General features: G+C 40.6%; 2 protein-coding genes across 3 annotated transcripts in view; both read left to right on the top strand.

The window, feature by feature from the left end:
- Positions 1-2,197, top strand: part of LOC107672124 (probable Xaa-Pro aminopeptidase 3) — a 14,481-nt gene extending 12,284 nt beyond the window's left edge. The window contains exons 10-11 of one of the 2 annotated variants that reach the window (XR_001632286.1): positions 1,362-1,784; positions 1,946-2,197. Coding sequence is in view for 1 of the 2 variants with exons in the window: in XM_016465208.1 (XP_016320694.1) it covers positions 1,362-1,534 (173 nt within the window). In the remaining variant the exon portion in view is untranslated. Of the gene's footprint in view, positions 1-1,361 lie in introns of both variants that reach the window. The other variant, XM_016465208.1, reaches the window with a different exon arrangement.
- Positions 2,198-8,599: 6,402 nt separating this feature from the next.
- Positions 8,600-18,145, top strand: part of LOC107672115 (histone acetyltransferase p300-like) — a 41,407-nt gene continuing 31,861 nt past the window's right edge. Inside the window, exons 1-5 of the mRNA XM_016465201.1 lie at positions 8,600-10,516; positions 12,957-13,540; positions 15,724-15,885; positions 17,569-17,809; positions 17,910-18,023. Coding sequence (XP_016320687.1) covers positions 10,423-10,516; positions 12,957-13,540; positions 15,724-15,885; positions 17,569-17,809; positions 17,910-18,023 — 1,195 coding nt within the window. The 5' untranslated portion in view covers positions 8,600-10,422. The remainder of the gene's footprint in view (positions 10,517-12,956; positions 13,541-15,723; positions 15,886-17,568; positions 17,810-17,909; positions 18,024-18,145) is intronic.

The following is an 18,145-nucleotide window of genomic DNA, read 5'->3' as shown; positions in this document are numbered from 1 at the left end:
TTTTTTTTTTTTTTTTTTTTTATAAAATAATTTTAATTCAGTCAGAGAAAATAGTGACTATGCTAGCTGTACAAAAAATAAATAAATAATAAAACCATTAGAAAATAAAATGTATGATATATATAAAATAAAATTATATATGATATATATAAAATCATAATAAAAATGACAAAAGCACATAAAATTACTAAAGCTTAAATGAAAATTAAAAAAGAAAATACAAAAATAAAAGCCAATTTCAATGCATTAATAAATACTATAATAGTATATAAAAAATACCACAGAATTTCTCAGAGTAATAATGATATTGCATATAACAAAACTCATTTAACATTTTTAAATAAAACGATTTTAACCCCTTAGCATTCCTGTATAATTTGCCTAAAACGCCAAAAAAAAAGGCATACCCAAAGTAAATTGCATGCCGTTCTTGAACCATTTGGAGTATATGCATGGTTTTGGTCTCTTTTGAAAGGTGACACTCTGAGGTTTGCTCATAAACAGAACAAATCTTGGAATCACTGTAGGTCTTACTGGTATTGAGTAATAGAACTTTGAACACACTGAAAAAGGAAAAAAACATTCTGCCTACATTGTTTTTGCATGCTGCTCTTAAACCATTTGGAGTATATGCATGGTTTTGGTCTCTTTTGAAAGGTGACACTCTGAGGTTTGCTCATAAACAGAACAAATCTTGGAATCACTGTAGGTCTTACTGGTATTGAGTAATAGAACTTTGAACACACTGAAAAAGGAAAAAAACATTCTGCCTACATTGTTTTTGTAAACAGATGCCTGCAGACAGGGCTGGATTTACGCATAGGCATTCTAGGCACGTGCCTATGCGCGCTCGTCCAGGGGGGGGGCCAAAACACAATGAAGAGATATATCATATTTTTGTTATACTATGGAATATCTACAACAGTAAAAGAACCAAAACCCCAGAAGACATTGAGCAAATAAATATAACAAATAATAGGGTAAAAAAAACAACATTTTTTATGGATAGCTGAACTAAAATCATAATGAGATGTCAATCATCTGAATGCATGTTGGAACACACTGCACCGGGCACTTGAGGTGTTGACAGATTTGTTGCTTACAGTCAGAGCGATGGAGTCTTGTTTTGCACTTTGAGTCCCCTAAGAGATTGTTGAGGACATTCTTACAGCACCATGTTAGAAAAATAAGGGTAATAATACTAATAAACCGCAGGCCTGTATCATGAATGCACTGTAATTACCATTGGACTGTGGCATACTGGGCAAAGTAACATTCAACTTCTTAGCAGCTGTACTGCAAAAACAAAACAAAACAAAACAGAAAACTCTAAACTCTCATCTCTTGCTCCTTTCACCCAGGAGTGTACATCAGCGAGGACGACAGCTCATGTCCAGAGCAATTTCGGGGTCTTGGGGTGCGAATTGAGGACGACGTGGTGATCCGAGAACACGGGGGACCCCTTGTTCTATCTGCAGACACCCCAAAAACCATCGCTGAGGTGGAGAGAGCTTGCGCGCATGGAGAGGACTGAAAGGAAAGAGTAAAACATAGCAAGTCCTTCTAGAATGACACTGTTTCTCCCATCTTTTAACACCTCCGCTGGTAGGGTTTTCTGTAATAGTCGACTCGGGAGGTCTGGATCTCACAGAACTTGCTCCAGTTATGTATTAAATCTGGAGGATTAAGAGCTGGACATGTTGGGACAGCGTGCAATGTCTCCCTGATAGCCAGTTGGGTCGTGTTTTGTATTTGACATGCACAACTACACTCTCAGAAAAAAGGTACAAAAACTGTCACTGGGGCGGTACCCTTTCAAAACGTACATTTGTACCCAATTTACCCCCAAAGGTACATATAAGTACTTTAAAGGTACATATTAGTACCTAAAGTGTACATATCAGGACCTAAATGTACTAATGTATTTTTATCTTTTTTTGAACAGGTACCACCCCAGTGACAGCTTTTTGTCTGAGTGTGTAAGATCTAGGGTGAGGGTTTTATAGGAGACTTCAAGTGAGTTCAGGTGGAGAAACAAACAGGTTACTATATGATTTAGCAATGTTGAACAGTTTGTTTCTGAGATAATTTATCTGTTTCACTGTGAGAGGCTCTATTTGTGTTTGATTGTGTTTGTCTGCTGAGGTTTTTATTGTTATAAATGTGTTTTTTACTGTTGTCAAAATAAATGTCTAGTTCTTGATTTTGTTGCTGCATTTTGTAAGAGCAATGCATTTCTAAACCACATAATTAGTCACTGAACAGATGCAAAAATTCATTTTTTTTCAATACATATTCTAAGTACATTTGAAACTTTTAATCACTCCAATAACACACAAATTATCTGATGTAGTAAATAAGTTATACTAAATTTGCTTGGTTTTAAGTCACAGTGGTTTACTTCTAGAAGTCAAAATAAATAAATAAAATAAAATGAATTAGAAAAAAATAGGCTAAAAGGGATTACATTTATGCTGAATGAAGTCTAAAACTAGCATTTTTCACAATACATATAGATATTAAAATAGTACTCTAAAACCTTAGTAAGGTTGGAAATGGAAAAATTCTAAGGACATCAGAATTTGTGTGTTGGGCTGCTGTATTTTTTGTGTATCTAACCTAATAAAACTAAACAATTTGAGTTGAATTACTGAAATAAATGAACTTTTCCACGACATTGTAATTTGAGATGCACCTGTATATAAAAGCTAATTCAAAATATTAATACACTATAACACTAAAATAACACTGATTCTTTCAAATTATATTATTGCATTTTAATATAGTGTATATAATAAAATCACTAAAAATAACATTTTAAATAAAATAATTCAGTCCAGAAAAAATACAGTGGCTGGACTAGATTTTCACAATACAAATAGACAGATAAATAGTGCCCTTAACCTCAGTAAGGTTGGAAACGATAATGGAAAAACTCTTAAAAACATCAGAATTTGTTTTGTGTGTTGGGCTGCTGTATTTTTGTGAATCTGACAACTTATAAGTTGCAGGTTCGATCCCAAACAGAAGTGTTACTAACATCAGCAAAAACTAAAGAAAACTACACAATATTTTGGAAATTATGTATAAGCATGTTCTGAGTCAGCTAAGCTTGTTTAATGCCAAAAAAGACTGTCTAGGTGGACTTCATGATGCTCTGAAGGCGGTCTATGTAAGCAGCTCAATGTCTGGATAGGTTTTTGAACATAAGTGGTTTTTGAATGTGTCTATGAGGCTCGAAATGCCATCTAGCTGTCAGCTCTTGAGTTTTTGAACATGCTATGATGCCCCAATATGTGGTCAACTCAAGATTTTGAGTTTTTGTAAAACTGAGCTCACTCAGAATGTGCAGATGTCCCCTAAAGAGTAGATCTAGGTTGGCAGCTCACTAGATTTTGAGACACAATTTCTCAGCTTAGATGACTTGCAATGCATTTATGCCATTTTTTTTAATGTGAGCTGACTTTGAACGTGCCAATGAGGCCCAGAAATGCTGTCTAGCTAGGCCACTCACTAGATATTGAGGTTTTTGAGGTGGATTGACTCTGAACAGACTTATGATTCCCATTTAAGGCCCATTCACACCAAGCACAATAACTATAAAGATAACGATAAAGTTCTAAAAATCGTTCTCAGTATTAAAGAATAGCAGAGTCTACACCACAGCTATAATAATAAAGGCACAGAGAAACGATATAGCGTGTGCTTAGAATAAACAGATGATATCGTTCGCTGGTGTGGACGCTAATATCGTTATCTTTATAGCTATCGTTCTTGGTGTGAACGGGGCTTTATGCTATATGGTCAGCTCCCTGTGTTTTGTGCGGAAACGCTGTCTAGTTAAGCAGTTTCTGAGCTGATATCCAGAAATGATTTCTAGGTAGGCAGCTCATTAGGTTTTGGAGTTTTTGAGCTCTAATTGACTCTGAACATGCTTATGTTACCAAAAAATGCTAGGTTCCTAGGTTTGGAGTTTTTCGATCTGAGCTCACTCAGAACCGAACCGAGCCGTGCCGTACCGTACTGAGCCGTACCGAGCCGAGTCGTACCACGCAGTGGAAAAGCGCCATAAAAGCATCCAAAAAGCAGCATGTCATGGGACCTTTAAGGTGTCCAAAAAAGCAGGCCTAGGTAGGCAGCTGACTAAAATTTTGAGACATATTATCTCAGTTCAGGTCACTTGCAATTCGGCCATGCTGTCTTGGAAAGCAATTTGAAGTTTTTGAGCCGAATTGACTCTGAACATGTTTATGCTGCCCAAAATGCTGCTACATATTCAGTTCCCTTAGTTTTGAGACACAATCTCCTAGCTGAGATTATGCTCAGTTACGTTGTTGCCAGTTGCTGTCTAGTTTTTGAGCTGAGCAGACTTTTAATGCGCATACGACGTCCAGGTAGGTCGGTAGCTCACTAGGTTTTGGAGTTTCTTTAGCTGAATTGACTCTGAACATGTTTATGATGGCCAAAATGCTGCTACATATTCAGTTCCCTTAGTTTTGAGACACAATCTCCTAGCTGAGATTATGCTCAGTTACGTTGTTGCCAGTTGCTGTCTAGCTACATTTTTGAGCTGAGCAGACTCTTAATGCGCATACGACGTCCAGGTAGGTCGGTAGCTCACTAGGTTTTGGAGTTTCTTTAGCTGAATTGACTCTGAACATGTTTATGATGGCCAAAATGCTGCTACATAGTCAGTTTTCTTGGTTCTTTGCTGGAAAAAAAACCCCTGCTAAATCCAGCGTATGCTGGTTTTAGATGGTTTAAGCAGGGCATAGCAGGTCTCCCAGCCTGACCTTCCAGCTAAAGAAGTGGTCAAACCACTCTAAAATGACCAGGCTGGAAGACCAGCTAAAACCAGCCATCCAGCTTAGGCTGGTTTCAGCAAGGTTTTGAGACCCAATCTCTCATCTGAGATGATGCCTAATGCAGTTATGGCAAAAATAATCCTAGTAAAGCAATGCTTCTGAGCTAAAATGACTATGAACATGCATATGATGTCCAAAAATACTCTCTAGTTTGGCAGTACAAGGTCCAAGAAAAGTCACTGCTTGTTCTTGACTCTATCACTACTGCACTTCAATAGGGCACCTGACCCCTGGGTTTCTCCGAGGAGGCTGACTCTACCTCCAGCTAGCGAAGCAATATTTTGCAAAGCAAGTCACCAGGTGGGTATCATTTCACTACTAGCGAGTCCATCATCTGATGATGCTGGACCGCGTCTCGCACCCGCCCAGAACAGTCGCAACTCCGAAACAGTTCGGAAACGGCACTGTCCGGGAAATCCAGATCGCCATCTCCCCCTCCACCCCCCTTTACTAATGCTACCGCACCTCCAACCTTCCCTCCCCCCAGCCAGAGGAGTAGAAACAACAAGCCGCCATTTTGTTTGTGCTGAGAGAGTGAAGGAGGCAGGAGCGACCGAAAAAAGACACTCGCGCGACGACCACTGCGACTCTGAGCGCCGCCGGCTCCGTCCTCGCGGATCCAAACCGGATAAAACACAACCCGGGCGATTAGCGGAGGGAGATTATAGATTCTTCCGTGTGGAAATCAAAGAGCAGACTGGTTTTTCCTTTCTTTTACTGATCTTTTTTTAAACGAAGCGAAGAGGCGGAAGAGAGCAATACATTTAAACGAAGGGAAGCTCGTCAGGGGAAAAGGAAAATAACAGCGTCACGAAGTGGGAATAACTGTTCAATTGCATCGCCGGTTGCTGGCGGACGACAGCGAAAGTGGGAAAAATTGCAGGAACTGTGCAAGAGAAGGGAGAAATTTAAAAGGGATGAACGCGCAGGGGGGTTCACGGCATCACAAAGCCTATGAAGGGGGTTTGAGGACCCCCAGATTTTGGGGGGTGCAGCTGGCAATATCACCCGGATCGGCAGATGCTTCAGCGCCGAAATATTACTGAAGCCCACGTCGTTTCGGTTCTTTCGGTTTTCGACCCACTGCTGTTCCTCTCGCTCTTTCTTAATGCTCCGCAACGCTCTTCGTGCAGTGACAAATTATTCTTATTTGCTTGATGTGTCAGTGCATTGAAATAGACGCATATTCATTGACCAACTTCACTTGATTCCCATTCTTTAGCCCGTGCACAGCGGACTGCGAGACAACATCTTGCACTTCAGACGAACTACCGATTGCGTAGATGTTCTGTCCATTAGACAGACACTTTTGAAATCATTTCTTTGCGTTTTGCATGCACGAGCTGTGCGCAGTGCAGGGTGGTCTCGTGAAGCAATGGTCAGAGGTTTTCTGCAAACACTTTTAGCTCGTGCAGTGGACACATTCACACAGAGGGCGCACGAGCCATATTCAGATGTGAATGCACGATAAAGCATTTAACTTGTCACTTTGAAGTATTGTTGCAAAATACTAAGACACGGACGCTGAAATATGCAAGTTGTTTGGAATCATCTAAAGTGGTAGCTTGTGCATGCAAACTGAAGTTGGATGCACATTCATCGCGTTATTTATTCTGCAACGAGTACGGTCTTATTAAGGATGAAAGGAAACTTTTACATGCATATGACTGTTTAATGATATTTCCAGTATTTATTTGTTCTCTCCATTCATCTTAGTTACTTGGGAGGAAATAAAGACATTGATGAAGGAGATTCAAACATCTGTGTCAATTTTAAGGAGCACGATGGACTTGCAATCTTCTAAATAAAGTGATGCAGGCTGAGAATTGCACATGCTACAATGCAAAGACGGACAAGATTCTGAATCATAGCGTTTGCTCATAAGCATTGCATGAAGCCGCACCGGAGCGAGTTCGGTTTCTCGTACACAACGCCTTAAAAAAAAAACAACAACACTTCAGCTCGCCGCCGACAATGGCGGAAAAGACGGATGCAAGCAGCGAGGATAAATCTCGGGAAAATTGCTCAGTCGCCGAGGAGGCTACGTGAGTTTGCGGCGAGCTTGCATGACCGTCTGTCCCTCCCTTCACCTCCTCCATTCGGAAATATACTTTGAGGAACTAAAGACTAGAAATTCTTAAAAGGGAGCTTTAAAGGTGGACTGAGCCGAATTGACTCTGAACATGTTTATGCTGCCCAAAATGCTGCTACATATTCAGTTCCCTTGGTTTTGAGACACAATCTCCTAGCTGAGATTATGCTCAGTTACGTTGTTGCCAGTTGCTGTCTAGTTTTTGAGCTGAGCAGACTTTTAATGCGCATACGACGTCCAGGTAGGTCGGTAGCTCACTAGGTTTTGGAGTTTCTTTAGCTGAATTGACTCTGAACATGTTTATGATGGCCAAAATGCTGCTACATATTCAGTTCCCTTGGTTTTGAGACACAATCTCCTAGCTGAGATTATGCTCAGTTACGTTGTTGCCGGTTGCTGTCTAGTTTTTGAGCTGAGCAGACTCTTAATGCGCATACGACGTCCAGGTAGGTCGGTAGCTCACTAGGTTTTGGAGTTTCTTTAGCTGAATTGACTCTGAACATGTTTATGATGGCCAAAATGCTGCTACATAGTCAGTTTTCTTGGTTCTTTGCTGGAAAAAAAACCCCTGCTAAATCCAGCGTATGCTGGTTTTAGATGGTTTAAGCAGGGCATAGCAGGTCTCCCAGCCTGACCTTCCAGCTAAAGAAGTGGTCAAACCACTCTAAAATGACCAGGCTGGAAGACCAGCTAAAACCAGCCATCCAGTTTAGGCTGGTTTCAGCAAGGTTTTGAGACCCAATCTCTCATCTGAGATGATGCCTACTGCAGTTATGGCAAAAAATAATCCTAGTAAAGCAATGTTTCTGAGCTAAGCTGACTATGAACATGCATATGATGTCCAAAAATACTCTCTAGTTTGGCAGTACAAGGTCCAAGAAAAGTCACTGCTTGTTCTTGACTCTATCACTACTGCACTTCAATAGGGCACCTGACCCCTGGGTTTCTCCGAGGAGGCTGACTCTACCTCCAGCTAGCGAAGCAATATTTTGCAAAGCAAGTCACCAGGTGGGTATCATTTCACTACTAGCAGGGCATAGCAGGTCTCCCAGCCTGACCTTCCAGCTAAAGAAGTGGTCAAACCACTCTAAAATGACCAGGCTGGAAGACCAGCTAAAACCAGCCATCCAGCTTAGGCTGGTTTCAGCAAGGTTTTGAGACCCAATCTCTCATCTGAGATGATGCCTAATGCAGTTATGGCAAAAATAATCCTAGTAAAGCAATGCTTCTGAGCTAAAATGACTATGAACATGCATATGATGTCCAAAAATACTCTCTAGTTTGGCAGTACAAGGTCCAAGAAAAGTCACTGCTTGTTCTTGACTCTATCACTACTGCACTTCAATAGGGCACCTGACCCCTGGGTTTCTCCGAGGAGGCTGACTCTACCTCCAGCTAGCGAAGCAATATTTTGCAAAGCAAGTCACCAGGTGGGTATCATTTCACTACTAGCGAGTCCATCATCTGATGATGCTGGACCGCGTCTCGCACCCGCCCAGAACAGTCGCAACTCCGAAACAGTTCGGAAACGGCACTGTCCGGGAAATCCAGATCGCCATCTCCCCCTCCACCCCCCTTTACTAATGCTACCGCACCTCCAACCTTCCCTCCCCCCAGCCAGAGGAGTAGAAACAACAAGCCGCCATTTTGTTTGTGCTGAGAGAGTGAAGGAGGCAGGAGCGACCGAAAAAAGACACTCGCGCGACGACCACTGCGACTCTGAGCGCCGCCGGCTCCGTCCTCGCGGATCCAAACCGGATAAAACACAACCCGGGCGATTAGCGGAGGGAGATTATAGATTCTTCCGTGTGGAAATCAAAGAGCAGACTGGTTTTTCCTTTCTTTTACTGATCTTTTTTTAAACGAAGCGAAGAGGCGGAAGAGAGCAATACATTTAAACGAAGGGAAGCTCGTCAGGGGAAAAGGAAAATAACAGCGTCACGAAGTGGGAATAACTGTTCAACTGCATCGCCGGTTGCTGGCGGACGACAGCGAAAGTGGGAAAAATTGCAGGAACTGTGCAAGAGAAGGGAGAAATTTAAAAGGGATGAACGCGCAGGGGGGTTCACGGCATCACAAAGCCTATGAAGGGGGTTTGAGGACCCCCAGATTTTGGGGGGTGCAGCTGGCAATATCACCCGGATCGGCAGATGCTTCAGCGCCGAAATATTACTGAAGCCCACGTCGTTTCGGTTCTTTCGGTTTTCGACCCACTGCTGTTCCTCTCGCTCTTTCTTAATGCTCCGCAACGCTCTTCGTGCAGTGACAAATTATTCTTATTTGCTTGATGTGTCAGTGCATTGAAATAGACGCATATTCATTGACCAACTTCACTTGATTCCCATTCTTTAGCCCGTGCACAGCGGACTGCGAGACAACATCTTGCACTTCAGACGAACTACCGATTGCGTAGATGTTCTGTCCATTAGACAGACACTTTTGAAATCATTTCTTTGCGTTTTGCATGCACGAGCTGTGCGCAGTGCAGGGTGGTCTCGTGAAGCAATGGTCAGAGGTTTTCTGCAAACACTTTTAGCTCGTGCAGTGGACACATTCACACAGAGGGCGCACGAGCCATATTCAGATGTGAATGCACGATAAAGCATTTAACTTGTCACTTTGAAGTATTGTTGCAAAATACTAAGACACGGACGCTGAAATATGCAAGTTGTTTGGAATCATCTAAAGTGGTAGCTCGTGCATGCAAACTGAAGTCATTACAGTTCTTGGATGCACATTTACCGTGTTATTTATTCTGCAATGAGGATGAAAGGAAACTTTTACGTGCATATGGTTGTTTAATTCTATTCCCATTTCCAAGTATTTAGTTGTTCTCTCCATCCATCTTAATGACTTGGGAGGAAATAAAGACATCGATGAAGGAGGTGCAAACATCTGTGTCGATTTGAAGGAGCATGATGGACTTTTAATCTTCTAAATAAAGTGATGCAGGCTGAGAACTGCACATGCTAATATGCGAAGAGACATAATTCTGAATCTTAGTGTTTGCTCATAAACATTGCATGAAGCCGCACCGGAGCGAGTTCGGTTTCTCGTACACAACGCCTTAAAAAAAAAACAACAACACTTCAGCTCGCCGCCGACAATGGCGGAAAAGACGGATGCAAGCAGCGAGGATAAATCTCGGGAAAATTGCTCAGTCGCCGAGGAGGCTACGTGAGTTTGCGGCGAGCTTGCATGACCGTCTGTCCCTCCCTTCACCTCCTCCATTCGGAAATATACTTTGAGGAACTAAAGACTAGAAAATCTTAAAAGGGAGCATTAAAGGTGGACTGAACATTGAAGCATTGCATTGCATGCATGTATCGTCTCATGAAAGGGAAACGGGAATCCGTCCGGAGCTCGTGAACGAGGAGAGATTTCATTTGCACATCGGCTCGCGACTGCACAGGAAGGGCTATCCTACGCGGGATATATGCTTTAACACTAAACCGGAGGAAAACTATGGCCGATAATGTGCTGGAATCCGGTCCGCCTTCAGCTAAGAGGCCTAAATTGTCTTCCCCGGCTCTGTCGGTCTCCGCGAGCGATGGAAATGGTAAATAATAATGTTTCACGCGCTGCGGTGTGCGGCGAGTCTCGCGCCTGCACACTGCCGCTGCTCGCGTGCATGTATGGGAAAAAAAAGACATTCGACGTGTGTTTTTAAGAGCTTTCTTTCGTTGTTTTTGTTTGCTTGCATCGTCCCCCGGTATTTAAATAACTTAGCAGGATAGCTAGCAGGCTAATTTGCTCCGTGTTTTCATTTGAAGTTGACGAGGTGTGTTACAATACTGTTTGTGTGTGGTCATCTGAGTGTGCAAAATAGTATGCAGTGTTGTTCCGGGTGTGCGTTACAGAAACTTTGCGCTTTGTTCGTCGTTATGAGATGTCGAGAGCTGGGGTTGCAGTTCGATACTCGACAGGAACATGTTATAAATCACGTCGTTTTACTGACACACGGTTGGGAGTGAAGTCTAGAGCACTTTGGGACGCCAGAAGTGCTTCTTTTCAAGTTGGTTTATATGTAGTGCGTACTTGATAGTTGACAAACCAGTACGTGCAAGTTTCTGATCCAACACTAAGCAGTAGATGCTACTTTATTCGTCTGGTTTCTCTATATTTTAACTAGCTTAATATGGCTTCCTGTTTGACTAGATGAAAAGTGTCCAAGACCCTTGTAAAACCAGCTTGACCGGTTAAGACCAGCAAACCTTTCTGGACTGGTTTAAGCAGCTTTTTTTTTGCAGCGTGTCTAGAAGTGAAGAACTCTAGTGGTCCTCCAGTACAGGTTTTTAAATGGTTGATGCTGATATCAACATAACATGGTATAATTGAATGTATAATTTAATAATAGCAAATAGGATGAATTTGAATCAGCACTTTGTTTCATACAATATTTATTTCAGTAAAAAAAAACCTTGATAACTGTAAACAAGGTAGGGGAAATTGGGGTAAGTTGTGCCATTGTTTATGTTGTCACCTAGGCAATAAGAAATTAATGTTTGTACAACCAATACTTTGAATTAAATCCCTTTTTTTTTTTTTTTTATCTGCAGTTACCTAAAGATACCCATAAACCAGCCATAAGAACTTTATTTTAATATTCAGAATATTTAAGTCAAGTTAATTTTTAGTCATTTTTAGAAATATTCTATAATGTAAATAAAAGAAAAAAAACATGGCAAAAAATGTTTAAGCATAAAATTGGCTGAATGCTGTCACTTTTCTCATTTGCGTCTCTTAAAAATGTGCATGCATTTAAAAATTCTCCTTTTAAATATAAAATTAAATAAAAATGAAGGGGGCGGCACTCTCATCTATGCACAAAAAGGGTTGTATGCAGACTTCAAAACAGAAAAAAAGTGTGAAAAGCACTTCTGTAAATCAGCCCAGCGTGTTCGGTTGTTGGTCTATCACCATAATCTTAAATTCAAATCCAAATACTGTGATTAATTGCTTGGCTGATATATTGATCTATCACTAATGTGAAGACTGCACTCAAAAGCTTGCTTGCTTCATATTTAGAGTATTTTGCATTTATTAGTCGTTGGTGTGTTGCTGTTATCAGGACCTGCCATTATGTAGGAAACCCCCCTCCCATTTTGTCCCACCGCTTGTCCATTATGCCATGTGTTTTTTATTAGTATGAACCATTAGGACATGCACACCGGCTGTACTGCATACTGCTCTCCTGTGAGCCGGTAATCTCAGTCTTTCTCTCATCACGGGAGCTGCAGTAAACTGTTGAACGAGATTCGTTCTGCCACGCTTTGGTCAATTTGTCTAGATTTCTTGCTGTAGAGTGATGGATCAACCCATGCACTGAGGAGGCCAACTAACCTCCCGATGTATTGAAATTACAGACGTGTTGTGCACTTGTTGTTGTGTTTTAGTATTACTTTATCTCATCAGATTAAATTCTTTCTAAAAACTCAAGTTTTTATCTCCAGCAAATAGTGCTGGGCGGTATGACCAAAAATTTATATCACGGTATTTTTCAAAATTATACCGGCTTCACGGACGCTTAGTAACACATACAGCTGTTCCCTCACCGCAGTGCAACAGTGAAAAGGGACTTCTTTCAAACAGTGTCGCGTTCCTAATGTTGTTTAAGCGACATTTTTCGAGTATTGCGGTATTTTAAAAATTCATATCATAAAAAAAATAAACACCGGTATTCGGTATGAACCGGTATACCGACCAGCACTACCAGCAAACTTTAAAAACCTTATATAGCCTAGGATTTTAAATGGCTCTTTTATGCTATTTCAACTTGTTATCCACCAAGGAAGCTGGCATGGCGTTAAAACACCAACCAACCAATTCAACCATTTAAAAACTGGCAACTTGGGTAAAATATGGTTTCTTTTGCTGTGGCTTTGCTGGATACGTCTTGTTTTTTGGGCATACTATAATTATTCTCTGATGTACTTCATTATGAGTGATTTTTCTGTGAGCAACAACCTGATTAAAATCTCTTTTCCCTTTTCTTTCAGATTTTGGCTCTCTATTTGACCTGGAGCATGACCTCCCAGACGAGCTCATTAACTCCTCTGACCTGGGCCTTCCTAACGGGATGGACCCCAGCCAGTTACACACCAGTCTGGGTGGAGGAGGGATGTCGGGCCCTCTGGGCGGCTCGGGCCAGGACACAGCAGCCAAACACAAGCACCTGTCTGAGCTCCTCCGCCCTGGCTGCCCTCCATCCACCTCCACGGCCGCCGGCAACCCCGGTAATGTGCCCTCCTTGGGGATGATGGGAGGTCTGAGCGGCACCCCGGTTACTCAGGGACTGGGTGGCCCTCAACAGCAGCAGCCTGGCATGATGCCGCAGCCTGGCATGGTGGCAGGACTGAACCGGGGCATGATGGGCGCCCAGAAAGGGAACGGACAGCCACAGAGCATGATGGGAGGGCAGATGATGAATGGTGCGCCTAGAATGGGCTACGCCAGTGTGAACATGAATGCGGGCATGGTTGGTAACGGGAACATGCTGCCCGATGCTCTGCAGCAGCAGAACACAGGGCAGCAGACGGCACAGGCAGCAATGAGACCGCAGCAACCAGGAGCAGTGAACAAGGTAATGTGTGAACAAGTCAGTGTGTCAGTATAATATTTCTGTGTGTTTGTACAGTTTAAAATGCATTCATGCACTTGCAAAAGGGTTTTGCTTCAAGCTTTAAGGTTAACTTGAATTTATGTTTTAGATCTCATTATGCATCTATGAACTGATGTGTTTTGTGTGGAAGAGCTATTTAATTTGGGGTCAGTAAGATTTTTTTTTTTTTTTTTTTTTTTAAGAAATCAAATTTTTTTCATCAAGGATTAAACTAAATGTAATATAATGTTGTAATATAATGTTATAAGAATTATATTTTGTCACCTTGGAATTATAGAGTTCTTCTATCTGACATTTTTGTCAAAATTGAGTTATTCACATATTCTTATTCTGTAACAACTTATTTACATTATGTGATTTTTTTGTGTGTGTGTACATTGTGTTGTGTACATTTTGGGACTTTTTATTAAAGCAAAACAAAAAACAACAAAAAGATTCTATCTATATGGAATGCAAAAACTTTGAAGCTCAATATCTCAAAACTTCTCCGAATACAGGCAGAACCTTATAATTCCAAGGTGGCGATTTAAAAGAAATGCTGTTCTTTTGAACTTTGTTCAAGAATTCTGAAAAGAAAGTATCACGGTTCCTCAAAAATATTATGCAGCACAACTGTTTTCAACATTTGTAATAATATGAAATGTTTCATGAGCAACAAATCAGCATATTAGAATGATTTCTGAAGGATCATGTGACACTGAAGACTGGAGTAATGATGCTGAAAATTCAGCTTTGCCGTCAGAGGAGTATTTTACATTTTAAAATATATTAAAATGAAAAACAGTTATTTACAATTTTTATATTTCACAATGTTACTGTTTTCACTGTATATTTGATCAAATAAATGCAACTTTGGTGAGCATAAGAAACTCAAACGTATAAAAATCGTACCGCCCCCTTTTACCGCCTACTTTTGAACAGTAGTGTGTATGTATAGATTATATTTAATTTTGATCTAATTATTAATTACAATAAATATTTATTACATTTTTAAAATTAATTTAATATTATTTTAAACAAACATGAGTGTTGCATTTCATTAGACAAATTGAAAAATTGAAAAAGACCCAATGAAATGAATAAATAAAGACCATTGGCACGTTTTAATTTTTAAAATTAATTTTATTTATTTATTTTTACTAAAAGTGCAAGCCCTTTTAAGCCCTTCTGTCCCAACTTCCTGTTTCAACAGTTGTCAAACTATTTCATGGAGAGAACAAAAAGCACAATGAATGTTCTATCAGTCCTGGGCCCACACTTTATGCTCAAGTTGCTTTAGAGAGAAGCTAATATTAGAAATTAAAGGTCAAACAGAACGTTCTCAGGATTTATGACTTTTAAAGGCCACGTTTTCTTATTTTCAAACTTTATAATGAATAGAACTTGTCACACTCGTAGTGTTTATCGTTGGTTGCTTGGTTTAAAAACTAAATTCTGAAATTTCAGTTTTTTCATCGTCGGATCAGACAAATCTGACGACTTATGTTCTTATGACAGCACACTATTCCCCTCCTTTAAAAACACAACCTTTTGTTCAGTTTTTGTCTAGTAAGACTGTTGTAGAAATCAGGTAGTGAAATAGACTATTCAAGTGAAAGAATAAAGATCTGGTGGTGTTTCTTTGGTTTGAATGAGACGTTCAGTGATGTGATCGTTCACACCAAAACTGACCTGAGTTTAAAAAAAACCTTCTCTACACCCTCATGCGAGGAACTGTGTGCACCATTTTGTTGATTCACAGGCGATTGCACAACCTGGACCGTAGGAAATGGGCAGAAAAAAGAGGGAATGACATTTTCTTTTTTTGTTTTGCTGGGTTCTTCTAGATTTTTAGCAGCTGTTTTGAGGTTTATTTTGCAGAATTGATACCACAGTGTCTCTGACATTAATACGTATGCGGTGAGGAAACGATGAGAACGTGAGAGTCGAACAGGCTGAAAGATTGATTCTCATCTATTGATCATTTTCTTGTTTTGCTGTTAACATTCTCTCAATTTTTTCTAAGCTCATCTTTGATGGTTTATGATTCTGCTCAGGATGATGGATCAGATTCTGTTATAATTGAAACCCTTGAGACTGATATACCAGCTCATTTTCATTTTTGATTAGAGTTCTTTGTTTTTTTGTTTGTTTTTTTCTCTCAGATGGGAATGATGGGTGCTCCAGGACCCTACGGCGGTTCATATGGTCAGTGCGGAGGACAGTCCCTTGGGCCTCAGCTCCAAAACAAAGCGGGTCAACCCAACAGCATTAACCAGTTCAACATAGACAAGAAACCTCAGCATGGGCAGAACATGGTTGGCATGGTGAGAGAACTATATGGAAATTGTCATAGCGAACCACATGCACACACACATTCCCTGACCCTCTCTGACTGAAGGGATTTAATTCCTTCTCTAACTGGCCACCAAGAGCCTTCTGTTATCATTTCCCCTCAGAGCTCAGCCAGTGGTTTATCCCACAGACACAGAACCTGTTGATTGATTATTTATGGGTAGTCACTAGGGCTGCACGATAAATCGCATGCGATATTTAACTCGCATCTTATCAGTAAAGCCGGTTCTGTAATCAGCGGTAAATCTCCATCACCTGCGGGCATTCACATTGAGCAGCATTAACTACACAGAGCCGTTGTTCACTGACGAGCTGCGCAAAACCACGTTCATATTCGCGTGATTTTTTTGCGCAGCTCATCAGTGAACAACGGCTCTGTGTAGTTACTGACGAGCTGTGCAAAACCACGTTCATATTCGCGTGATTTTTTTGCGCGGCTTTGTCAGTGAACAACGGCTCTGTGTAGTTAATGCTGCTCAATGTGAAAGCCCACAGGTGATGGAGATTTACCGCTGATTACAGAACCGGCTTTACTGATAAGATGCGCGTTAAATATCGCATGCGATTTATCGTGCAGTCCTAGTAGTCACACAATTTGTTTCCCCAGATTTCTGCACAATTTGAAAGCCCATTATTTATGAAATTCTACACATCAATAACCCCATTTTCATTTAGTTTTAATCTTGAAAGTGCTTTCAATAGTGATGCACTGCAATGAAAACTAGCTACTGGAAATTCTGGACTCACTGGACTGAAAGACAAAATCAAAATGCTTTTTTTTTTTTCAGTTAATGTGTATATAAGCAATTACACCAACTTATGTAGATTAGTGTGACCTTATATCTAAAATAGTCAAAAAAATGTGTATATTTTTAGAATAAACTTTAAGACACAGCTCTTGCTTTTCTGACATATTTATGTGCAGAACACAATAACATTCTCAAGCTGATTATTATGCAATAAAAATATTTGTATTTGCAGCAACAAGGTCTTCTCAGTAAAATATGCCAATAATTTAATGCTTAAATTCATCTATATCAAAGTTACAGTTATCTGATCTGTTAAAGTTGCAGTTTCTTGCGAATACTTTCGACAGACAAAATTTTGGTCCCATCCCTAGTTTTGAATAAATGTTGTTTAAATAAAATGTATAAATAATTTCTGGCTAATTTGCTTTTCTTGCTACAAGTAAGATTAAAGTATTCTCAATAACACATTTTACCATATTAGAACTATTCTGCAGAATCTATACATTCATAATCTTAAAATGTTGAAAAAAGTGTGCAGGTTTGCATTTATATCACAGTTTTCAACATCAAGACTGGAGTAATGATGCTGAAAATCCAGCTTTACCATCAAAGGAATAAATTACATTTAAAAATAGAAAACAGTTATTTTAAATTGTAATAACATTTCACAATATTATCTTTTCTTCTGTATTTTTGATCAAACAAATGCAGCCTTGGTCAACATAAGAGACTTCTTTAAAAACAAAAAAACATACCGTTCCCAAACTTGAATGGTAGCGTGTATGCTGCCATCTTTGCTAATGGAAACTCCAGTCAACTCCAGCTAATTCTCTGATCCTCAACACTCTGCAGCAGCAGGAACATGAAATCCTGACCCTTGAAAACCCTCTTTCTGTCTGTCTCCAGCAGAGCTCAGGTGTGGTGGGTGGCGTATCGGGCCCAGGCGGGGCAGCGGCGCCCCCTGCAGCGGACCCAGAGAAGCGTAAACTCATTCAGCAGCAGTTAGTGCTGTTACTTCATGCTCATAAGTGCCATCGCAGAGAGCAGGCCAACGGAGAGGTCCGCCAGTGCAGCCTGCCCCACTGCAGAACCATGAAGAACGTCCTTAATCACATGACACACTGTCAGGCCGGCAAATCCTGCCAGGGTGAGCGTTGCCACCTATTTATCTTCTTTCAATCATATTTTATTTTCCCACACATAAACAAGATGATATGGCATCTTAAATGCTTGTGGTTCCTCTGCAGTGGCTCACTGCGCATCCTCCAGGCAGATCATCTCTCACTGGAAGAACTGCACACGGCATGACTGTCCCGTCTGCCTGCCGCTTAAAAGCGCCGGAGACAAAAGAAACCAGCAGTGTGAGTTAATACACACAAATGCTACTCAGATATTTAGAAGAATGTTTCAGCTGTTTTCGCCCATGAAATGAAAGGCACTGGATTCTATTGACTTATGACATTATCATCTTTTATACTAAAAT

This window comes from Sinocyclocheilus anshuiensis, unplaced genomic scaffold (genome assembly GCF_001515605.1).
Source record: "Sinocyclocheilus anshuiensis isolate Anshui unplaced genomic scaffold, SAMN03320099.WGS_v1.1 scaffold12, whole genome shotgun sequence".
In the NCBI taxonomy this organism is placed as follows: Eukaryota; Metazoa; Chordata; class Actinopteri; order Cypriniformes; family Cyprinidae; genus Sinocyclocheilus; species Sinocyclocheilus anshuiensis.
This window is presented reverse-complemented; position numbering and strand designations above follow the sequence as displayed.